Raw genomic sequence first — 25,943 nt, 5'->3', positions numbered from 1 at the left:
ACACACGTGTGTGTCACACGTGTCACGGAGACAAGACACACGTGTGTGTCACGCGTGTCACGGAGACAATACACACGTGTGTGTCACGCGTGTCACGGAGACAAGACACACGTGTGTGTCACACGTGTCACGGAGACAAGACACACGTGTGTGTCACGCGTGTCACGGAGACAAGACACACGTGTGTGTCACGCGTGTCACGGAGACAAGACACACGTGTGTGTCACACGTGTCACGGAGACAAGACACACGTGTGTGTCACGCGTGTCACGGAGACAAGACACACGTGTGTGTCACGCGTGTCACGGAGACAAGACACACGTGTGTGTCACGCGTGTCACGGAGACAATACACACGTGTGTGTCACGCGTGTCACGGAGACAAGACACACGTGTGTGTCACGCGTGTCACGGAGACAAGACACACGTGTGTGTCACACGTGTCACGGAGACAAGACACACGTGTGTGTCACGCGTGTCACGGAGACAAGACACACGTGTGTGTCACGCGTGTCACGGAGACAAGACACACGTGTGTGTCACGCGTGTCACGGAGACAATACACACGTGTGTGTCACGCGTGTCACGGAGACAAGACACACGTGTGTGTCACGCGTGTCACGGAGACAAGACACACGTGTGTGTCACGCGTGTCACGGAGACAAGACACACGTGTGTGTCACACGTGTCACGGAGACAAGACACACGTGTGTGTCACGCGTGTCACGGAGACAAGACACACGTGTGTGTCACACGTGTCACGGAGACAAGACACACGTGTGTGTCACGCGTGTCACGGAGACAAGACACACGTGTGTGTCACGCGTGTCACGGAGACAAGACACACGTGTGTGTCACGCGTGTCACGGAGACAATACACACGTGTGTGTCACGCGTGTCACGGAGACAAGACACACGTGTGTGTCACGCGTGTCACGGAGACAAGACACACGTGTGTGTCACGCGTGTCACGGAGACAAGACACACGTGTGTGTCACGCGTGTCGCGGAGACAAGACATACGTGTGTCACGCGTGTCGCGGAGACAAGGCACACTTGCCACGTGCGTCTTTGTCGAATCCAGGGTTGTGTCTCCCAAGTTCGGTTCGAGGGTGAATCCTTGATCGATTTCGCCGGTTTTCAATAAGCAAGAAAACACATAACACGTTCGTGAACAACAACAACAACGCGCGTGTTTGTGTGTGTGCGTCCAGGCGTGGTGCTGGCGACCCCCACCCACCCTTAGTGTGCCGTGCCGGCCCTTCATAGGTGCTGCTGCTGCTCCTCACTCACAGCACTTTCCCCCAACAGTCTGTTAGAACCAGTGCCGGATTATCCCAGTAGCAAAAGTAGCGACGCATGCTAAGGGTCCCGCACTTTCAAGGGCCCCGCGCTAAACGCTTTCAAGCTGTCAATTCCGGTTCAGTGATTCTGCACTTGCTCTATTACTATAGTACTATACCGCCTTCAACTTTTCTGAACGACCGGGTGTTCAAGGTTAGCGATTTGTCGTATTATCTGGCTGTGTAGCAAATGAAAGAATACAATTACTTCACTGTGCAAGTTAAACATTTGTGTTTTAATATTTGTGCTTTTTAAAAAATTTAGGGCCGCTTTCTAACATCATGCTACAGGCCAGGCACTAGCTTAATCCGGCACTGGTAACAACAGTCTGTGACAACAGTCTGTTACAACAGTCTGTGACAAATCTGTGACAACAGTCTGTGACAACAGTCTGTGACAACAGTCTGTTACAACAGTCTGTGACAACAGTCTGTGACAACAGTCTGTTACAACAGTCTGTGACAAATCTGTGACAACAGTCTGTTACAACAGTCTGTGACAACAGTCTGTGACAACAGTCTGTTACAACAGTCTGTGACAACAGTCTGTTACAACAGTCTGTTACAACAGTCTGTTACAACAGTCTGTGACAACAGTCTGTTACAACAGTCTGTTACAACAGTCTGTTACAACAGTCTGTTACAACAGTCTGTGACAACAGTCTGTGACAAATCTGTGACAACAGTCTGTGACAACAGTCTGAGACAACAGTCTGTGACAAATCTGTGACAACAGTCTGTGACAAGTCTGTTACAACAGTCTGTGACAACAGTCTGTTACAACAGTCTGTGACAAGTCTGTGACAACAGTCTGTGACAACAGTCTGTTATAACAGTCTGTTACAAGTATGTTACAACAGTCTGTTACAACAGTCTGTGACAACAGTCTGTGACAAATCTGTGACAACAGTCTGTGACAAGTCTGTTACAACAGTCTGTTACAACAGTCTGTGACAACAGTCTGTTACAACAGTCTGTGACAACAGTCTGTGACAAGTCTGTTACAACAGTCTGTGACAACAGTCTGTTACAACAGTCTGTTACAACAGTCTGTGACAAGTCTGTGACAACAGTCTGTGACAACAGTCTGTGACAAATCTGTGACAACAGTCTGCGACAAGTCTGTGACAAATCTGTGGCAACAGTCTGTGACAACAGTCTGTTACAACAGTCTGTGATAACAGTCTGTGACAACAGTCTGTGACAAGTCTGTGACAAGTCTGTGACAAATCTGTGACAACAGTCTGTGACAAATCTGTGACAACAGTCTGTGAAAACAGTCTGTGACAAATCTGTGACAACAGTCTGTGACAACAGTCTGTGACAACAGTCTGTGACAAATCTGTGACAACAGTCTGTGACAACAGTCTGTGACAACAGTCTGTTACAACAGTCTGTTACAACAGTCTGTGATAACAGTCTGTTGTAACAGTCTGTGACAACAGTCTGTGACAACAGTCTGTTACAACAGTCTGTGACAACAGTCTGTTACAACAGTCTGTGACAACAGTCTGTGACAACAGTCTGTGACAAGTCTGTTACAACAGTCTGTGACAAGTCTGTGACAACAGTCTGTGACAACAGTCTGTGACAACAGTCTGTTACAACAGTCTGTGACAAGTCTGTGACAACAGTCTGTGACAACAGTCTGTTACAACAGTCTGTGACAAGTCTGTTACAACAGTCTGTGACAAGTCTGTTACAACAGTCTGTGACAACAGTCTGTGACAACAGTCTGTGACAAGTCTGTTACAACAGTCTGTTACAACAGTCTGTTACAACAGTCTGTGACAAGTCTGTGACAAGTCTGTTACAACAGTCTGTGACAACAGTCTGTTATAACAGTCTGTTACAAGTATGTTACAACAGTCTGTTACAACAGTCTGTGACAACAGTCTGTGACAAATCTGTGACAACAGTCTGTGACAAGTCTGTTACAACAGTCTGTTACAACAGTCTGTTACAACAGTCTGTGACAACAGTCTGTTACAACAGTCTGTGACAACAGTCTGTGACAAGTCTGTTACAACAGTCTGTGACAACAGTCTGTTACAACAGTCTGTTACAACAGTCTGTGACAACAGTCTGTTACAACAGTCTGTTACAACAGTCTGTGACAAGTCTGTGACAACAGTCTGTGACAACAGTCTGTGACAAATCTGTAACAACAGTCTGTGACAAGTCTGTGACAAATCTGTGACAACAGTCTGTGACAACAGTCTGTTACAACAGTCTGTGATAACAGTCTGTTATAACAGTCTGTGATAAGTCTGTTATAACAGTCTGTGACAACAGTCTGTGACAAGTCTGTGACAAGTCTGTGACAAATCTGTGACAACAGTCTGTGACAAATCTGTGACAACAGTCTGTGACAACAGTCTGTGAAAACAGTCTGTGACAAATCTGTGACAACAGTCTGTGACAACAGTCTGTGACAAATCTGTGACAACAGTCTGTGACAACAGTCTGTGACAACAGTCTGTTACAACAGTCTGTGATAACAGTCTGTTGTAACAGTCTGTGACAACAGTCTGTGACAACAGTCTGTTACAACAGTCTGTGACAACAGTCTGTTACAACAGTCTGTGACAACAGTCTGTGACAACAGTCTGTGACAAGTCTGTTACAACAGTCTGTGACAAGTCTGTTACAACAGTCTGTGACAACAGTCTGTGACAACAGTCTGTGACAACAGTCTGTTACAACAGTCTGTGACAACAGTCTGTGACAACAGTCTGTGACAAGTCTGTTACAACAGTCTGTGACAAGTCTGTTACAACAGTCTGTGACAACAGTCTGTGACAACAGTCTGTTACAACAGTCTGTGACAAGTCTGTGACAACAGTCTGTGACAGGTCTGTTACAACAGTCTGTTACAACAGTCTGTTACAACAGTCTGTGACAAGTCTGTGACAACAGTCTGTGACAAGTCTGTGACAACAGTCTGTAACAACAGTCTGTGACAACAGTCTGTGACAACAATCTGTTACAACAGTCTGTGATAACAGTCTGTTATAACAGTCTGTGACAACAGTCTGTTATAACAGTCTGTGACAACAGTCTGTGACAACAGTCTGTTACAACAGTCTGTGACAAATCTGTGACAACAGTCTGTGACAACAGTCTGTTACAACAGTCTGTGACAACGGTGTAGTGTTGTAAGGACGAGCAGACTTCTTTAGGAGGCACACTCTGTTTATTGTATTATTTCCTTATACAACGCTTAACACACACAGAGGGATATTCGGTCCCCTCACCCGATACCCTAGGGAGGTACAGCCTCCGGACCTGACAGGACTCACACGTCTACCGCTAACCTCCTTGATACCTAAGGAGGTACAACCTCCGGACTTGGCGGGACTCACACGTCTACCGCTATCCTAGTCCTCCGGCTAGGACCTAGGGGAGGCTATCTGACCCACCGCTGGCCCGGTGGGTCCTGACCACTGGGTATGCTGAGCCTTAGCCCTTAGAAGGGCTGAAAGGCTGGTCCAGGGTCCTAGCTAGGCTTCAGCCCAGTCTTGTCTTCGTGCCGGGAGAGAACTCCTCGAGGTCCGTTGGGTCACCCGTCTTATACCCCTTCGTGGCCAGGTAGAACCAATCATACATTCCCACGTGGAACCGTCTGATTGGTTCGCACCAAACCCTGGCCACGATCCGTTTCACCTCGACTGACCCCAACCGTTGTACCCAGGGGTAATGCTGCACTGCCCTGGTGGCAATGCAGGTTACGCAACAGCGCGTAGTTAACACGTCTACATCACCCCCTCCTTCGGAAGCTCCAGCCGTCCCGGCTGCAACAATGGGAAACTCCGAAATTACCAACGGTAGAAGAATTGTGAGTGTGCCTCACGAACAACAAGAACAAGAACAATAAAACCCCTATAAATACCCCCCTTAACAACATAACGTATGTACAAGGCACTAGACATGCCAAAAAAACATAACAACCGGCGAGATTTCGCGCGCGTGTGTTTCGCGGGACCATCGTAGGGGATGGCAGGCTTTGTCGGCGGCACAAGGGAAGGAGGAGGATGAGCCAGAGCATCCGGTGGGCCTTTAGGCATCTCCACGGGGACACCTGCTGCTCCACGGTCCATTGAGGCCGAACGTGGCCTGCATGGAGCCGTCACTCCCGCGTCATCTGCAGGAGGAATGACACGCCTGCGCTGTGGGTTAGGCACCAACGGGGCAACATCCGGCTCGTCGGACGCGCCGCACACTCGGCTCCCGTGTCGTGTGTGTTGTGGAGGGACGCGTGGCGTGACGAAGAGTTTTAACCGAGAGGGGTGAACGCACCAGCGACGCCATCCCCAGCTAATTTTAACACATTGGGGACGCAGGACTTCCACTACCTCAATCGGGCCTCGCCATGGTCTGAGGAGTTTTGCCGACGTGGACACCGGCACCTAGGGGCAGTGGAGCCATGCCCTGTCTCCCGGTGCCCACCGATGCGTGTACGTCCGAGGGTCACGCAGTCGCAAATTCGCCCGTTGGCGGGAAGCCGAATTTTCAATGGCGGCCTCCCGTGCCTCGGCCAACTTACGGAGGTTGAATCGCAAGTGGTCAACGAGCTTTGACTTTTGCGGTGGCTGTTCGATTTCCAGCCGAACGTCGGCGGGAGGAAAGGCATCCCTGCCGTACATTAGAAAGAACGGGGAAAATCCCGTCGCCGCGTGAGGTGCCATACGGTATGCGGCGAGGACCCCCGGAACCTGCAAGTCCCAATTGAGGTGGGATTCATCGACCTGATGGCATAACATAGCGGTGAGAGTTCTATGAAGGCGCTCCACCATGCCGTTGGTCTGGTGATGGTAGGGCGAAGTGCGCACTCTCTTAGTGCCCAACAGGCGGCACACATCATTCAGCAAGGCTCCCGAAAAATTTCTTCCCTGATCGGTCAGCAACCGTTCTGGTGCGCCCTTGTCCAGGACGTAGCCCTGAACAAAGGCGTCCACAACGGCCGCCGCCGACTGGTTGGGGAGGGCCCAGGCCATAGGCCACCGTGTAAAATACTCTACCCCAACCAGAAGGTACTTATTACCCCGTGGCGTAGTAGGAAAAGGGCCCAAAATATCGAGAGCCACCAACTCATTTATACGAGAGACCGAAATGGGTTGCAGGGGTGGACATGCCAGTTTAGCCGGCGGTTTACGTTGCGCACAATGGGTGCATCCCAGCAAAATGTCAGTGACGTTGCGCAGCATGCCCGGCCAGAAAAATGCAACCGCAACAACCCAATGGTCTTATGAACAACCAGGTGCAATAAACGCTCATGCGCCGCCCATACGGCCTTGCATCGCAAGGCGGATGGCACGACGATTTTATGTTGACACGAGTCAGCATCCCAATGCATCAACAAGCCGTGCTTCATGACAAATGAATTAAATTTGCCCTGTCTTGGAACCGCATTATTCGCGTGGTGACGCAACCTCAATAACGACATGTCCTCGCTCTGGTGCCGACCCCATTCGGCCAAAGTTAGCCCCAGCAAATCGTCACTGGCCATTGGATCTGCATGATCCAACATCGGCGCTGAGGCGGCGGGAAGTGCGGCTGACACCGTTGTGAGAGGCGCGACCTGCGCAGGCAGTGGCGGCTTACAACGGCCCGAGCCCAAAAAACACGCACATTTTTGAGCCGGCGGAAGGCGAGACAACGCATCGGCATTCGTGTGTTGTGCACCCCTACGGTAAGTGACATTGAAATCGTAGTCCTGAAGGACTTCGAGCCACCGAGAAAGCTGCCCGGACGGTTGGTCAACCCGCAGAGCGTACTGTAAAGCCGAATGATCAGATCGCACGGTAAAATGCTGACCATACAGGTACGGCCTGTATTGCTGAATAAAAAAAACAATGGCCAGCAGCTCACGTCTGGTCACACAGTATCTTTGTTCAGCAAGAGACAAGACTCTGCTACCATAGGCAACAACCCTTTCAATGCCATCAACTTTTTGGGACAGAACACCCCCAATCCCCGTATTGCTAGCGTCGGTGTCCAACACGAATGGCACGGAAAAATCGGGGTACGCAAGGGACGGTGCCGTCACGAGCGCGTTCCGCAAGGAGTCGAACGCAGCCTGTTCTGCGTCCCCCCAATGAAACGCCACCCCTTTTGACGTAAGGGCGTGGAGCGGCTTGGCAATCGTCGCGAAGCCAGCAACAAACCGGCGGTAGTACGACGCAAAACCAATAAAACTACGAACATCGCCCGCAGATGTAGGGGTCGGCCAATGTTGAACACATTTGGTTTTTTCAGGGTCGGTAGAGATGCCCGAGCGGCTAACTATGTGGCCCAGATAGCGCACAGACTCACGCAGAAGGTGACACTTCTGCGGCTTGAATTTCAAGTTAGCGGCCCGCATTTTCAAGAAGACAGCACGCTACCGTTCGATGTGTTCGCCGAACGTGCGGCTAAAGACGATGACCTCGTCAAGATAAATGAGACATGAGTCCAGCCTCTGGAACGTCGCTGGGGCCGAGTGGAGACCCATGGGGAATCTATTAAACTTGAAAAGGCCCTGTGGTGTCCGAAAAGCAGTCTTAGGTTTTGACGATTCGTCGAGGGGGAGTTGCCAAAACCCCGACAGAAGGTCCAAGGTGGAGAAATAGTGCGCCCCTGCCAGGGCATCCAATGACTCGTCCGTACGAGGGAGAGGGTAGGCGTCCGCTACCGAGATTTTATTTAGGTGCCGAAAATCAACGCAAAAACGGAGACTGCCATCGTGCTTTTTGACCAGCACTATTGGAGCACCCCAGGAACTAGTGGAGGGAGAAATTATATCGGACTTCAGCATGTCATCCACAGCCGATTTAACATGCTGTTTCTCCGCCGGGCTAAGCCGAAACGGGTTTTGTCAAATCGGGGCAGCGTCACCCGTATCAATGTGGTGACGCAGCAGCTTGGTGCAGCCAATATCAAATTTAGATTTACTGAAGACATCGGAAAATTCTCGCAGAAGAGCGCGCAATTTAATTCGCTGCGAATGAGACAGATCACCCGTGTCTGTGCAGAGCGCGTCCAACCATCTCTCATCCGATTCGGAAGGAGGTGGGACCTGCGGCGTGTCATGCACGTGTCCCGCGACTCCGGTCCCCAACGGCACCGGGGTCGCGTGAGCGAGCACAGTTCCTTGCGGAATGACGGTTGTGGACAATCCGACATTCAAAACCTGCAGGAACGGCTCCCTGTCGGCTGCTACGAGGGTCTGTGCAGCCACCAAATCTAATCCCTTAGCAGCTGCGTTTGAAGGCCCCAGCAAAATGCCATGTGCCGAGGCCTCCGGGGCTAGCGGTTTTTTAAGTTGCAAGGGCACGAGCATTTGTGTCCCTGGCGGAATGCGGACTGTGCTCGCGACAAACGCCTGCACCGAGGCACTAGCCATGCGCGGATGTAAGGGTGTGGGCAAGAACGCCATCCGTCGACCCGACGGGAGTTCGATGCAGCCTTGATCTACAAGGATCTTAATAGGCATTTTCGCGAGAAAATCAGTGCCTAACAAACACGGCACGGCGAGGGAAGAAGAGACCCTAATAGGCCCTGCCAATTTAATGTCTCCAATCGAAATTTGCGCCCGAATTTGCCCAATAATGCCCAGTGAACTGCCATTAGCGGCGAAACACGGGATAGAAACCCGTTCCAAGGGGCGGCATCGTACGGGCAGTATATTGTAAATCAAATCCGAAATGATCGTAGCCGACGCACCAGTATCGACCAACACGCGAAATTCCACACCCTCGATTGATCCGACAACCACGGACGAACCTGCCGTCGCCGCGACTACCCTATGGGCCAACTCAGACCACTGCCCAGGTCCGAGTGGCCGCGAACAAACGCCAGAATACCCCCCATCACACGCCGAATCGCGAGCCCTTCTTATGGTGCGTTGCGGTGTGTATGGTGTGAATGAGGGCCGAGCGTGAGAGGCGTCGCGACTTGCCTGGTTTTGCCGCGATGCCGTGGACGTCCTGTAGTCCTGGCCCCGGGATGCGGAGGGGCGTCGTCGAGGCGCACGGCAGTCAGAGAAGATGTGGCTTCGTCGGCCACAGTTGAAGCACGTCACGTCGCCGCGTGGAGAAGGCCGTCCCCGCTGCTGGTCGTTGCGGCGACCAGCGTGGTCGGACGATCGCCGGCCCGTTGACCTGGTCGCCACGAAGGCCCGGTCGGGGGAGAACTCGGCGTCCCTGCTGGCAGGCTCCGACGTCGAAGCCGAGGCGGCGATGGTCGATTCCGTGTGGAGCAGCAGATGTGCGTGGATGCACTGAGCGGCTCGTAGCGAGCACATACCGTCGTCGTCCACTGCTTGGATGACGATGCGCAGCTCGCGCGCCAGCTCCAGCATCTTCTGGAGAACGATGGCGTCGATGGCCTCGTCGTTCATGCGAGGGTAACCCGCTCTTGCCATCGCCAGTAGAGCGGTCCTGAATGCCAACGGAGACTCTTTAGGGCGGCGTCGCCTGTCGTAAAATCGGCTGCGGACGTCGTAAGGAGGCCCGTAGACGTCGGACATCCGTCAGAGGGCCGATTGAAGAGTCGCCCTTTTGTGCCTGGGGATGGTGAGGAGTGAGGCGAGAGCGTCGTCGTCCAGAGTGGCCGGTAGCGCTCGGAGCGCCTGTGCGTCCGACCAGCCCACCATCTCTTGGTGGCTCAGGAAGCGACGCTGGAACGCCGCCCAGTCACCCCCTTCAGATGTGAATTCCCGGAAGATGGGCAGGCGTTGTTGGAGGGCGGACGTCGTCTCCCCCTCAGCTTGCACCATCTCGAGCCGGAGATCGGTGATTTCCCGGCCGATAGAGTCTACTGTACCATGTCGGTACAGTGATGACGCGGCGTCCGCTGAGGAACTTGAATTCGCAGCGTCGCGCGCTGATGACGTTGCGGATTGTGATTGGCCCCCCGCGTTCCCAGGATGCCCCTGGCTTCCGCTTCCGGCGGGATCATGTGGTTCTCCGGCGGGAAAATCAAAATGTCCGCCCCGGCCGATGGCGGGAACGTATGCCGGCGGTTGACTCGGCCCGCCCGCGACCTCCAAGTTGATCTCTTCGAGAATGGAGGCCGCGGCATGTAGGAGTTGAGCGAGACGGCCGTGTGCTGCCCTGAGTCCGTCCCCCATGGCAGGGGGAGCGACCGGCTGCTCAACCGGTGGCTGGGCGGCTGTCAACGTGGCAGCGTTTTCAGCGGAGCTGGCGGTGCTTGCAGGTGAGGCAGCGTTATCTTCGTTCTGGCTCCGCGCGTGGACTGCTGAACTTCTGGTTTCCATTTCCAACCACTTCTGACACCAGTTGTAGTGTTGTAAGGACGAGCAGACTTCTTTAGGAGGCACACTCTGTTTATTGTATTATTTCCTTATACAACGCTTAACACACACAGAGGGATATTCGGTCCCCTCACCCGATACCCTAGGGAGGTACAGCCTCCGGACCTGGCGGGACTCACACATCTACCGCTAACCTCCTTGATACCTAAGGAGGTACAACCTCCGGACTTGGCGGGACTCACACGTCTACCGCTATCCTAGTCCTCCGGCTAGGACCTAGGGGAGGCTATCTGACCCACCGCTGGCCCGGTGGGTCCTGACCACTGGGTATGCCGAGCCTTAGCCCTTAGAAGGGCTGAAAGGCTGGTCCAGGGTCCTAGCTAGGCTTCAGCCCAGTCTTCTACCTTCGTGCAGGGAGAGAACTCCCCGAGGTCCGTTGGGTCACCCGTCTTATACCCCTTCGTGGCCAGGTAGAACCAATCATACATTCCCACGTGGAACCGTCTGATTGGTTCGCACCAAACCCTGGCCACGATCCGTTTCACCTCGACTGACCCCAAACGTTGTACCCAGGGGTAATGCTGCACTGCCCTGGTGGCAATGCAGGTTACGCAACAGCGCGTAGTTAACACCTCTACAACAGTGTTACAACAGTCTGTTACAACAGTCTGTGACAAGTCTGTTACAACAGTCTGTGACAACAGTCTGTTACAACAGCCTGTGACAACAGTCTGTTACAACAGGCTGTGACAACAGTCTGTTACAACAGTCTGTGACAACAGTCTGTGACAACAGTCTGTTACAACAGTCTGTGACAACAGGCTATACGGGCGAACTTCTGTCTTTGATTCGAGCGGACCTTAAAAGGAAGACGCTGAACAAGAGGCGACGTTTCGGGCAATGGCCCTTCTTCATAGCACGTAAACCATAGCGCTATGGGAGAAGGCGCTGTGTCAATCTGCACGAGATAAGACTGATGATGCATTTGCCGCTAATGCCCGAAAAGTCGCCTTTGACATTTCTGTTTTGTTTTCATTTTAAGGCCACGTGTTACTGGCGGACGTGGTGGCGTCCATTTGCTTTGTGACTACTGCCAACGCAGCACCAGCAGCAGCAGCGTCGTCACCAAATAATAATAATACCCTTTCAACGGAAGGAAACTATTTTTTTTCATTTTCCCAGGTAAGGCCCCACCGAGCCATGATGCAGCTCTCTTTCAGAAGCGACCTGGCCATCACAGACGATGATGGCTCGACGAAGTTGCTCATTGTCACGTGGACATTTAAAGCAGCCAAAATAACTCTTTAAACCGCGCGGCGTCGGTTCTAAACGTGAAGGGGCGGTGGTGGGGGCGGTGGTGGGGGCGGAGGAGGAGCCAGATAAAAAAAATCCACGCGAGCACGAGAGAGGTGAGTTAGTTAACATCTGGCCACCGTCCGTTTTAATATTCGCCAGGCCCCCTTGGGTTTAATTCAAATCGGATCTTTTTTTTCTCTCCCCCCGACAAAACTGAACGGGGGGGGGGGGGGGTGACTCACAACGTCACTGGAGAAAAACAGCCCCGCCGGTTCGCGTCCAATCGCGGGGAGATGTAAAACTTTAAAACTCACCAACTTCTAACGCGAACCCGTGGTCTCAACCCTTCGCAGAGTGTGGACACCCTGACGACAACATCAACACACCCGGGGGCGATACCGGTCCAACACACCACCACCAGCAGCAGCAACCACGCACACGAGTCGCAGCGCAACATGAAAACACGTAAACATTGTGGGTTGACATGTGATACATCTTATGGCTCTTTTATTGTAGGCGGAGGAGTGGGGGGGGGGGAAGGTTCATAGTTGCCGTGTCAGAGACTCCGCAACGGCAGCGCTGTTGATGAGAACGTTGGTTTTGAGCTCTGGGTCTGGGTATCCGTGCCACGGTGGCTAGGAGATGTCAACGACCTCGCCTGGTATACAGGAGGTCGTGGGTTCTATCCTGACCCTGACGCCTGCTGCTGCTGTATATTTGGAGTTTGCGTGTCTCTCTCTCATCATCACGGTGGCTAAGAGATGTTAACTACCTCGCCTGTTATACAGGAAGTCGTGGGTTCGATCTCGACCCTGACACCTGCTGCTGTATATTTGGAGTTTGCGTGTCTCTCATCATCACGGTGGCTAGGCGATGTTATCTACCTCGCCTGGTATACAGGAGGTCGTGGGTTCGATCCCGGCCCTGACGCCTGCTGCTGTATATTTGGAGTCTGCGTGTGCCCCTCTCTATCACGTGGTCGCGTTAATTGTTTTCCTCCGGGTCCTCCGCCTTTCCCCCCTCCACATTTAGAGTCAACAAGGTGCGTTCAGAGTTATTTGGCCGATATTATTTCCCACATGACGAGCCACTCCGTCAAGCTATCATTTGTGAGAGCCAGGTCGCTTCTGAGAAAAAAAAATATCTATGTGTGGCTCGGTGGGCCTTGCCTGGTGAAATAAACCAGTTTAAAATAGTCCGTCTCTCAAGAGGGTTCAATAATGGCCGTGTCAAACATTTAGTCAGCACTGTCGAAACGCGAGTTCAAGCCCCTTGCCTGGAAGTCTCTCATCTCGAGGGGGGGGGGGGGTCATAACGGCCGTGTCGGAAACTCTGAGCGAGCACCATTTAGACCCAATCCGCCTCCCGCCCCCCCAGTGATTAAAGCATATTCTCAGATAGAGCGGCATTCGACAGCCGAGTGGCTAATAGCCACTCAATATATATTTTTAAAAACCCAGCAAAAGCAGCCATCGTACAGAAACATTTGGTTTTGCATAACAACGTAGCCCAGCTCCGGACTGAAGGACGTGTCCCCCGGATTGCACGACGCTCCGGAGACTAAAGACGCAAACCCCAAATCTTGTGTCCGGTGTCAATAAAGTTACACAGATCTGGTCTCACACACACACACGATCGGGCGTGCTCGCGAGGCGGATTATCAGAAGCACCACCCTCCCCCAAACTTTTGCTTTAAAAAAATACAGGGGACACAAGTGCCTCTTATATTGGGGAGAACACGGTGAAATACAAGCGAAGCATTCAGCAGACTGGTTTAGGGAGTGAACCACCCATGTTGGAGACTCAGGTCTACCAGACGGACCGTTTCGTCTCATCCACCATCGTGTTCACCCACCACACTGCGGGTCACAACAACAAAAGTCATCCACCCACTCACCCCTTCACCACTCACCCATCCACCCTCTCACCACACTGAAGGTCACGACAATAACACGACCACTCATCCACCCACTTACCCACTCACCCTCTCATCACACTGGAGATCACGACAATGACACAACCACTCACCCAACCACTGACCCACTTCTAGATTTAAAGCTTTCGTGACTGCTAGGATCCATACTCTTTGGTTCTATTGGGTAAAGTCACGTAGGTGAAAATAACATAACAAAAAATCACGACGTTTCGGCCACAACACAAGCGGCCTTCATCAGGTGAAGGGACGAGACTGTCTGGAGGACAGCGCTGGAGTGGAAGAAGCCACGCTTAGATCACGACCTTTAAGCTGTGTGAGAAGAAAAAGACCACGCGCCTTGACAAAGGAATTAGCATATGATTTAGCATTGAAATGGCTCATTGAAATAGCTAAGTTAAAGTATACACATCCGCAGAGGTACCCCTTGACAAAGGAATTAGCGCTGCTTGACAAAGGAATTATCATATAATTTAGCATTGAAATGGCTCATTGAAATAGCTAAGTTAAAGTATACACATCCGCAGAGGTACCCCTTGACAAAGGAATTAGCGCTGGAGTGGAAGAAGCCACGCTTAGATCACGACCTTTAAGCTGTGAGAAGAAAAAGGCCAAGTGCCTTGACAAAGGAATTAGCATATAATTTAGCATTGAAATGGCTCATTGAAATAGTTAAGTTAAAGTATACACATCTGCAGAGGTACCCCTTGACAAAGAAATTAGCATCGAATTTAGCATTGAAATAGCTGAGTGATTAGCTTGTAACTGGTCACAGAAATAGCTATGTTAAATTTCGATTTAAAGCTTTCGTGACTGCAAGGATTCATCTTCTTTGGTTCTTTCGGTAAAGTCACGTAGAATGAGAATAAAATAATAAATTGATAAAATAAAATAACACAATATTCTCACGACGTTTCGGCCACAACACAAGCAGCCTTCATCAGGTGAAGGGACGAGACTGTCTGGTAGGACAGCGCTGGAGTGAAAAAAGCCACGTTCAGATCACGACCTTTAAGCTGTGTCACAAGAAACAAAGCGCCTTGACAAAGGAATTAGCATATAATTTAGCATTGAAATGGCCGAGTGATTAGCTTGTGACTGGTCACAGAAATGGCTATGTTAAAGTTAAAGCATAAACATCTGCAGAGGCACCCCTTGACAAAGGAATTAGCATAGAATTTAGCATTGAAATAGCTAAGTTAAAGCATACACATCCACAGGCACCCTTTGACAAAGGAATTAGCATAGAATTTAGCAATGAAATAGCTGAGTGATTAGCTTGTAACTGGTCACAGAAATAGCTATGTTTAAAGTCAGAGCATACACATTCACCGAGGCACCTAGTACAAATCAAACAGGAGAATTTAGCATTGAAATAACTAGGCGAATTTAGACATTGACTTCTCCAAGACGGAGGTTCTTTGCAAACCAACCGGCTACCATGAGAGATTCGTTCATGAGGCCATTCACATATACAAGCACAGAGACAATTTCAACCGAGAAGATGGATTCTGGCTTAGTAACCATTGGAAAAATGTTTTAAACCATTTCCGTTCTTAATTAATTGTATTTTACGATGACCTTCAGACCGCAGCTCTTTCACCAGCATTGACTCTTAATACCTCTCACACCACGGTTAATGGTATGGTTTACAACATGGAGTATAATAGCGCCTCGCAGCTGTCTCTCTCCCCCTCCTCTGTTCCGACCTTGGATGAACTCGTCCGTCTGAACGGGGCCCGTAGCTATCCGTGTTGCTAAAGTTGAGGGTAAGAATCCACCCATTTTTTCGCCATATAGCATTGTGATATATAACGACTTATTATTGGTAGCTTAGCTGATTGGAGAATATAGAGTTTATTGATAACATTAAGGTATTTTATATTTTAGTTTTTTATTGGTTCACTATATAGTATTCATTATACATTGTATTGTATACCCAGTTACTGTGAATAGCTCAGATGTGTAGACCTTGACTTCAACATAGCCATTTCTGTGACCAGTCACTAGCTAATCACTCAGTTATTTCAATGCTAAATTCGCCTAGTTATTTCAATGCTAAATTCTCCTGTTTGATTTGTACTAGGTGCCTCGGTGAATGTGTATGCTCTGACTTTAAACATAGCTATTTCTGTGACCAGTTACAAGCTAATCACTCAGCTATTTCATTGCTAAATTCTATGCTAATTCCTTTGTCAAGGGGTGCCTGTGGATGTGTATGCTTTAACTTAGCTATTTCAATGCTAAATTCTATGCCAATTCCTTTGTCAAGGGGTGCCTCTGCGGATGTTTATGCTTTAACTTTAACATAGCCATTTCTGTGACCAGTCACAAGCTAATCACTCAGCCATTTCAATGCTAAATTATATGCTAATTCCTTTGTCAAGGCGCTTTGTTTCTTCTGACACAGCTTAAAGGTCGTGATCTGAACGTGGCTTTTTTCACTCCAGCGCTGTCCTACCAGTCTCGTCCCTTCACCTGATGAAGGCCGCTTGTGTTGTGGCCGAAACATCGTGAGAATATTATTGTGTTATTTTATTTTATCAATTTATTATTTTATTCTCATTCTACGTGACTTTACCGAAAGAACCAAAGAAGCTATGTTAAAGTTAGAGCATATACATTATAGGTGCCTCGGTGAATATATATGCTCTAACTTTAACATAGCTATTTCTGTCACCAGTTACAAGCTAATCACTCAGCTATTTCAATGCTAAATTCGATGCTAATTTCTTTGTCAAGGGGTACCTCTGCGGATGTGTATACTTTAACTTAGCTATTTCAATGAGCCATTTCAATGTTAAATTATATGCTAATTCCTTTGTCAAGGCACTTGGCCTTTTTCTTGTCACACAGCTTAAAGGTCGTGATCTAAGCGTGGCTTCTTCCACTCCAGCGCTAATTCCTTTGTCAAGAGTTACCTCTGCGGATGTGTATACTTTAACTTAGCTATTTCAATGAGCCATTTCAATGCTAAATTATATGATAATTCCTTTGTCAAGGCGCGTGGTCTTTTTCTTCTCACACAGCTTAAAGGTCGTGATCTAAGCGTGGCTTCTTCCACTCCAGCGCTGTCCTCCAGACAGTCTCGTTCCTTCACCTGATGAAGGCCGCTTGTGTTGTGGCCGAAACGTCGTGATTTTTTGTTATTTTATTTTCACCTACGTGACTTTACCCAATAGAACCAAAGAGTATGGATCCTAGCAGTCACGAAAGCTTTAAATCTAGAATTGATAACCTCTATGGGGAGGGTTTTCACCTATCTGTTAGAGCTTTTAACAGACGAGACAAGAAGTCGCAACTCATCGAGACGCTGACCTTCCTCAAAAGATGCCGCGATCACAAGGTAATACCCATCGCTTTCACACTCACATCTGCTGCTGTATCTTCTCCGAATTCTAAACAGATTCTGCTTAAGGCCAGCCTATCTTTAATCTCAGAGAGGATAAGGCTACTCCGATTTGAACTCAATACTTTAGACAGGACTCTCCTACAAGCTCATTTAATGTTAACACAAAAAATGTCACCTTCTGATTGGAATCACGTAGACAACATGACTGCTTCTTCTGCTGAGTCACTGTCAGTCAAATGTAAAGCTAACCTGATTTCTAAATTCAACCACCTATAAAAGAAGAACCCAGTTCCACATATAACAAAACTAGATGTCAACATAATCGTCATTAATCAGAGTAGCACCCCAATTTCGGACAATCTGAAATCCAGTACTGGCTAGGGGACTAAATTTTGCTGTCACCCCAAAACACATACCAATAGATGATATCATCTCTCAGGTCGATGTAGCCCTCAAAGGCGTAGGACACATCCAAGCAGACGTTGCGAGAGCTGAAATAGCCACTATTCTTAAGAATGCTAAGAAACCCATTAGTAACATCAGCAAAAATGAACGCTCTGAACTCGCGAATTTAAAAAAACAGAAGTGATATAGTCATCCTCTCAGCCGATAAAGGCAACGCTACTGTTATTATGGATAAAGATTCATACAACAACAAAATCCAGAATCTGCTCAACGATGGAAGTTACTCAAAAATAAAAAATGACCCTACTAATAGCCTAGCGATAAAAACCAACAAGATCATCACAAGTTCGACCTCCCTAATCGACCCAACTAAACGTCCCTCCCTAAAACCTTCTGCTGCAAGACCCCCTAGATTCTATGGTCTTCCCAAGATTCATAAAGAAGGCACCCCACTTCGACTCATCGTATCCACGATCAACTCCCCTACCTATAGACTAGCCCGTTTTCTGTCAGATACCTTGCTGCCTTTCAATGGCAAGACCGCCTCAGCAGTACTCAACTCAGCCCAATTGGTCTCTATGGTCAAAGACGTTGTACTGTCCCCTGACGATATCCTTGTCAGTTTCGATGTGGTCTCTTTGTTCACCAAGGTCCCAGTACCTGATACCATTGAAATAATTGAAAATTTGGTCCAACATGGACTAGACCCCGACACACCTGCACTGGTTAGGCACTGCCTCAACAATACCTACTTTACTTGGAATGGCTCCTTCTACAAACAAAATGAGGGTACCCCATGGGATCCCCCTTATCACCAGTGATAGCCAATATTTTCATGGAGAAATTTGAATCAGACGCCATCCAGACTTCCACCCTCAGACCTTCCCTGTGGAAGAGATATGTGGATGACACTTTTGTCATTTGGCCACATGGCCTCCCAGCTCTGAACCTATTCCTACACCACATCAATTCCAGACATCCCGCTATCAAATTCACCATGGAAGTGGAGAAATATGGCAAGCTACCAATTCTTAGATGTTCTGTTTGAGAGGAGACCTGATGGCGCATTGGGGCATTCTGTCTACAGGAAACCCACCCACACAGATTCCTACTTGAAACCTGATTCCCACCACCACCCAGCCCAAAATAATTCTCTCATCAAAACTTTATACCATAGGGCTCACTGCATTTCGGACCAACACCACCTGACCAGTGAATTAAAACATCTACACCTGGCCCTCAAAAGGAATGGTTACTATGACCGTACCATCCGCCAAGCTGTCTCTCCCTCCATACAGAAACAACCACTTGATACTCCGATCAAAACCATCACACTTCCATATATAGCAGGCGTTACTAAAAAGATTTCCAAAATTCTAAACAAACACAAGATCCAGGTCCGGTTCAATACAGTACACAAAATTCGTGATCTGATCCCATCTGTGAAGGATGTCATTCCTGATTTACAGTACCCAGGGGTTTACAAATTGAGTTGTACCTGCAGTGACTGCTACATTGGTGAGACAAAGCGACATGTCTCTGACCGAATTCGCGAGCACAAATCAGATCTGAAACACGGCAAAACGAATTCTTCTGCCGTGGCTGATCACTGTTACAACGCTGTGGGGGATCACGATATAATTTTCTCCGATACCAAGGTTCTTTGCAAACCTACGGGCTTTTATCAGAGATTTGTTCATGAGGCAATTCAGATCTACAAACACAGACACAATTTCAACCGAGAGGATGGTTTCAAATTAAGCAACCATTGGAAAGATGTTCTAAATCGAACTAAACAGTAAACTAATTTCAATGGTACAGTATATTTTTCAAGTAGTGGTACCCCAAACTTTCGCAGCTCTTATAAATTCCCCCTTTTCACACCATCAATAGGTAAACTCCCCCCTCCCCCCTTTCCCCCCCCCCCTGCGCCAAACTGCGAGTCCACCAGGACGTACACCACCTCTTTCCTAAAATCCGCCAATCAAATGCTAATTTTTATGCTACTTTCTTTGTCAGAACACCTTGTTTGCTCGCACACAGGTCCGATGTCTGAGCGTGGTTATGTTTCGCTAAATTTTCCTGTTTGATGAGTACTAGGTGCCTCGGTGAATGTATATGCTCTAACTTTAACATAGCTATTTCTGTGACCAGTTACAAGCTAATCACTCAGCTATTTCAATGCTAAATTCGATGCTAATTTCTTTGTCAAGGGGTACCTCTGCGGATGTGTATACTTTAACTTAGCTATTTCAATGAGCCATTTCAATGCTAAATTATATGCTAATTCCTTTGTCAAGGCACTTAGCCTTTTTCTTCTCACACAGCTTAAAGGTCGTGATCTAAGCGTAGCTTCTTCCACTCCAGTGCTAATTCCTTTGTCAAGGGGTACCTCTGCAGATGTGTATACTTTAACTTAGCTATTTCAATGAGCCATTTCAATGCTAAATTATATGCTAATTCCTTTGTCAAGGCGCGTGGTCTTTTTCTTCTCACACAGCTTAAAGGTCGTGATCTAAGCGTGGCTTCTTCCACTCCAGCGCTGTCCTCCAGACAGTCTCGTCCCTTCACCTGATGAAGGCCGCTTGTGTTGTGGCCGAAACGTCGTGATTTTTTGTTATTTTATTTTCACCTACGTGACTTTACCCAATAGAACCAAAGAGCACTGACCCACTCACCCACCCACTCACCCACTCATCACACTGCAGGTCACCTCACCTATCTTTCCGCTTCTTCCCGTGGCACTGCTCCACTGTGGAATTCCCTCCTCCCATCACTGCCTCTCATCCCACGAACCTCTCACAACAAATCGCCCGCCCAATCGCAAAAGCCGTCTCAGACGCACCTCTCATCGACTCCTTTTTCAACGGCGCTGCTCGCTCGCGGGCCCAGCTTGCCGTTTAGGGCCTTCCGTGGGCCTCTGTCCTCGGCACACCGCGAGAGCGGAGTCGAGCGAATGGGCGAGGAAGGATCCCTCCCGAGGGTGATGAGCGAAGGGCCAGCAGCGACCCCCTCCCCCCCCCCACCGTCAAGTCGCGCACGCAGGCGCGGTCTCGCTTTGCTCGTCACAAAATTCAAAATCTTTCGCCAGCGCCCCCCCCCCCCCCGCCAACCCCCATCGTATCGACGAAGGCAAACCGCTGCAACGTGAACGATTCAAAGCGACGCGGTCATGAAATTGAAAAACACTCAAGAACTTGGAAACGGTTTCTGCGGCTCAAAACGCGCCGCGAGGTCACGTGTCGCGAGGTCGCGTGTCGCGAGGTCGCGTGTCACGTGTCGCGAGGTCGCGTGTCGCGAGGTCGCGTGTCATGAGGTCACGTGTCGCGTGTCGCGAGGTCCGTTGCGGCAACTTGGGAGCCACTGCCGGCCGACGCGCGATCGCAATTTCACCCCCCACCCCCTTCCCCGCCCGTGGAGTTTGGAATCCTCCCGTGGGGTCAGAATGAAAGTGTCATCGTTGTACTACACGGACGGTCCCCCTGCTTTGACAACGTTACAACACGTTCCTGGAATAAATAAATAGAAGTCCCGCCGTCAATGTGATCGTCGTATAATCGGACCCCTCGTTTTGCCCCACAGGACGGCAGAAGCAGTAGGAGCATCGGTTTCATACGGAGCAGTAGTAGTAGGCTTTTGCGAACAATATTATCTCCATATATATAAAGGGGAAAGTTGTGAATTTGTGTGTTTGTTCAAAATCTTTAGTGTACTTCCCGACATGCAACAAACTTGAAATTTGCCACGTGGGTACTTTCCAGACTGTACACCATGCAAAAATTATAAAAATACACTTTTGATTTTTTTTTTGGGGGGGGGGGAGCTCAATAATGCAGATATTTTTTGCACGGCTAGTGAGCTGTGACGTCAAATCTGTCACGTGACCCGCGCATGTGGAAGCGTAACGCATTGTAGTGTAGTGGTTAGCGCGCCGCGCTACGAACCCGGCGACCCGAGTTCGATTCCCGCTCACGACCACCACCGGTGACGGTTATTTTTACTTTTCCTGGGCCTCCCCTAGGTCGACTCAGCATCAAACGAGTAACTGCTCTGCTGTGTGAACATCGCCACTGGGGAGACAAAGGCGGCGGGCGAAGCCGGGTAGTACAGCAAGTCCATAATAAAGGCGGTTTATTTTTGGGTTAGATCGCGTAAAAATAAATGTGTGTGCGCGAAACGTCACGGGACTCGAATTTTAAATGTCGTGGGTTTACTCTCTAACACACAACCGGTTAGTGCTGAACTAGTGACGAATTGGCGCGTTCTGTTTACGTGACAACCCTTACTCGTTGGCCGTGTCGGGTGGTGGTGGGTTTAACGACACATTTATATTGTTAAAAAAGAAAAAACCTTTACGAGTAGAAACATCGCTTGCCGGTGGGTGTTTTTTCTCTCTCTCTCCCTTTTATCTGGCCGAATTTAAGCGAGCTAAAGAGGTGTAAAAAAAAAATAATCCACGCAAACGCTCGACAATAACGAGAAAGCTGCGTGTCCGCGCCACGTCGCAAACCCGGATCGACTCCGTTCAAATTCGTTCCGAATCGCGTCGGGAGATGCGTCGTAAATCGATCCGCGCGGCATCGTGCAGAGAGGTATTACTGGATGTGGTTGTGTCGGATTAACACTAAGCCCCGTTAACAATACTTTTTTTTAAGCGTAATGACATCGACCAATCACGACTCTTCGCTTAACGCACAACTATTTGACACGCTACGGCGCGACCGTGGGGTGGGGAACGCCAGATTGTCTGCAAGGTTCGTGTCAAGGCCACGGGGTCGACGCGGGGAGCGAAGGGGGGGTTTCTTCAAGAGCAATCATTGACGACCATCATCACCAGCCAATGATTATAATCATAAATGACAACCGTCGGTGGAACGGGGAGGGTGAATGGAGCGCGGTGACATTTAACTGGGGCACCCAGTCCAATTCACGCCCGGCCCCCCATCACCACCACCTGCGTGCACGATGGAAACGCCACAGAGATTACGGGAGGCTGAGAAGGGTGTTGGCGTGGTTACGAAAACACACACACAGGGGTCATGGTGACTTGGTGTGGCTGTCGCAGCGCGGTTCAGCAGAGATTTGCACCCTGGGTGTTGGTGTGCCACTGGGGAGACAAAGGCGGCCGGGCGTGGCACTGGCCACCCACCCCCTCGTGCACCGTGCCGGGCTTCATAGGCGCTCGCTAACAGCACTTGCCCCAACAGTCTGTTAAAGGCTACACGGGCCAACAGCACTTGCCCCAACAGTCTGTTAAAAGCTATTCGGGGGGATCTTTGTCATTTGCGTGCGTCTTGAGTGTGTGCGCCTGTTAACGCTATATTGGTGGCCGTCAACAGCACCTGCTGTGTGCGAGTGTGCGCGAGTGTGCGCGAGTGTGAACGAGGGAGTGTGTGTTTGTGTGCGCGGGTGTGTGTTTCAGGAAAGGGCGGTCCTGCACAGATGCCATATTTTCTGTCCGTCTGCTATAGCAGAGGTGTAGGGAATTCCAACAAGACCTACATCTCTGCTTTATTGACCTGGTCAAGGCCTATGATACCATCAGTAGGCCTGGGCTTTGGGTCGTTCTTCGTGCTTTTGGAGTACCTGACCCTCTGCTCACGATCATTAAGGACCTTCATGATGGTGAGCAGGCCCGGGTAAAACTACGTGGCCGGGAGTCAGAGCCATTCCCTGTACACCTTGGGGTGCGACAGGGATGTCCTCTGGCTCCCACATTATTTAACATCTATTTTGACCACGTAGTTCGTGAAGCCTTCAATAGCTGTACCGGGGGAATCTCCATATGGTACAGATATAATGGGAGGCTAATCGATGCCCGGGTGCGGTCAAGGGATGGCTCCCTATTGCTCAACCACGTTATGTATGCTGATGATTTGGTAATAGCTGCTCAGTCAGAGGAGTAGGAGACGCTGCTGCTGAGACTGGAGCGTGCCACTAAGAGGTGGGGCCTTACCATCAGCCCCACCAAAACTAAGCACCTGCCTGGGTATTTTGTACCATCGGACACTCCACCCCCACAACTCCCAATCGGTGATGGGGCAGTTGTGGAGAGAGTGGAGAGTTTCCCATACCTGGGCAGTGTGCTTATGACTGGCTCCAGTTTAACAGCAGAGGTCTCACTCCGAATCAGTCGAGCGGCAATATCTTTTCATCGGTTGCGTAACGCTGTGTGGAAACTACCTGGTCTGTCTCTCCGCACTAAGCTTCAGGTCTTCTAGGCCACGGTCATTCCCTCCCTTCTCTACGCTTGCGAAACGTGGACCCCCCTAATGGAACATCTTCGCCGGTTAGAAACATTTAGGCTGGCCTGCCTACGATCCATCCTGGGTTTAACCAGACTGGATTGTGTGAGGAGCTCACAAATCCTGGAAAGATCTGGGCAAGGTCCCATCGGTGAGCTCCTCCGGCGGGCAAGGCTGCGATGGCTGGGTCATGTAGCCCGCATGCCCAGCCAACGCATGCCGAAACAGCCTTTGTTCGGCCGGATTGAGGGGGCTAAGCGGGCGCGGCACGGGCTAGAGAAGAGATGGAGTGATGTGGTACAGGAGGACGTGGAGCTGAGTGGACTTGCCGATGACTGGTACCAGCGGTGTCAAGATCGGCCTCTGTGGAGGAGGCTCGTGAAGGATGCTACTGGGCAGTTGGAGGTAGTCGCCCTCCAACAACAACGGAGGGCGGAGGAGCGACGCTCAGAACAACGAGCGGAGCGCCGGGTGGCTAAAGCACAGCAGGTTGGCACAGTAGGGGGCACAGGTGGTGCATCAGCCAGTCATCTCAGTCAGTCGACCCGTGGCACCTGGGTCTGCCCCGTGACCTCCTGCCAGCGGGCGTTCGACACTTCACGTGGCCTCAGGGTGCACATAGCTTGGCACAAGCGTCGTGGTGACGTCACCGCCACTTAGTGGCGAATGGTGTTGTTGTTGTTGTTGTGTTTGTGCGCAAGTGTGAACGACGGGGTGTTTGTGTGCGAGTGTGTGCGCCAGTGTGTACGGCATGTATGCGTGAGGAGCACATGTGTGTGTGTGTGCGTCCAAGCCTGTGCGGTGAGCGGTAGCGTCGCCGTTAGCGGGCTGCGATACGAACACCGCCACCCGAGTTTGATTCCCGCTAGTGACCAATAACAGTGGAAAATATGCGAACTGGTCCTGTGCGTCCCCTAGGTCGACTCAGAGAGACCGGTACCATGTGTAAATATCAGCACTGGGGAGATAAAGGCGGCCGGGCGTAGCTTTGGCAACTCATCCCGTCCCGTGCCGACCTTCACAGGGGCTACTTGCGAACAGCACTTGGCCGAACTGGCTGCTAAGGCTATACGGGAACCTTTTGTCTTTTGTAAGCGTGCGAGTTTCCCCGTGCGAGAGAGAGCGAGTCAAAGTTCAAAATTCCAGACAAACATTGGCACTCATCTCATCGGGACTGTCATAATCATCTTTGTTGCCAGCAGACAATGGCATCTACAGATGCCTCTCTCAGACAGGGCTGTATTAAGCTCCTGCGCAATACTTCACCCCCGTATTACAAAATAGACCGATTCGGCCACCACTCTTCAGCCTTGGGTCATTCCATTGTCATTTCACAGATGGGGGGGGGGGGGGGGGAGCATAGGGGGTGGGATGAGGGGGGGGTCCAAGTGTCACACAGCAGCACGAACACTTTGGAACATTCCATTTCACACACTGGGGGTGTGACGGTATACGATTTAAAAAATATCAGCATTTATAAAAAAAAAACACAGAGCGGAATAATATATCGTTATACCCCGAGGATTGCGATCAGGTCCGTGCGTCCCGTTTCGGAGCGCGCCATTAATGTCGTCTTCATGGGGGGGGGGTATTTGTCACGGGACGTTGTCCCCCCCCCCCCCCCACTGCCCCCCCCACCAACCGCGTTGGAGTGGAGGGGGCAGCAGTTGGTGGCGCAGACGCGTCAGTGGGACACCGGCGAAGCTCCCTGTGCCATGATCGAGGGCGCAAACTCCTCGCCGCCACCGCCATCGTAAAACCCCTCTTCCGTGAAGGTCATGGCCTTCGTCTCCTCCTCCTCCCCTTCCCCCCCTTCCTCCTCCCCCTGCTCCATCATCTCGCGATCGTGGCCGCCGCATCCTCCCGCTGCCGCCGTCTCCATGGCGACCGGCGGGGGGCCCCCATCCTCGCCGTTGCCGCCGACGACGTCGTCGTCGTCGTGGGGTTCCTCTTTCACCCGCGCCGAGTGCCTGGACAACAAAAAAATAAAAAAAATAAAAATTGTCAAGCGGAAGAAGCGCCTCAATGCAGGCGCCGTGGATCCCGCAACGCCTCTCGGACGAGCGTCGGTCCTCGGCAACGGTTGCATCTTTGACTCGAAGCTTTCGTGACCGC

At 50.4% G+C, this 25,943-nt stretch overlaps 1 protein-coding gene across 1 annotated transcript in view; it reads right to left on the bottom strand.

The window, feature by feature from the left end:
• Positions 1-12,007: 12,007 nt before the first annotated feature.
• The window catches only part of LOC116952230 (uncharacterized), a 67,631-nt gene continuing 53,695 nt past the window's right edge, over positions 12,008-25,943 (bottom strand). Inside the window, exon 18 of the mRNA XM_032971397.2 lies at positions 12,008-25,798. Coding sequence (XP_032827288.2) covers positions 25,513-25,798 — 286 coding nt within the window. The 3' untranslated portion in view covers positions 12,008-25,512. The remainder of the gene's footprint in view (positions 25,799-25,943) is intronic.

This window comes from Petromyzon marinus, chromosome 46 (genome assembly GCF_048934315.1).
Source record: "Petromyzon marinus isolate PM22_M1 ecotype Great Lakes invasive population chromosome 46, UKy_Petmar_22M1.pri1.0, whole genome shotgun sequence".
NCBI lineage: Eukaryota > Metazoa > Chordata > Hyperoartia > Petromyzontiformes > Petromyzontidae > Petromyzon > Petromyzon marinus.
Note: the sequence above shows the minus strand (reverse complement) of the source record. Positions and strands in the feature narration are given on the sequence as shown.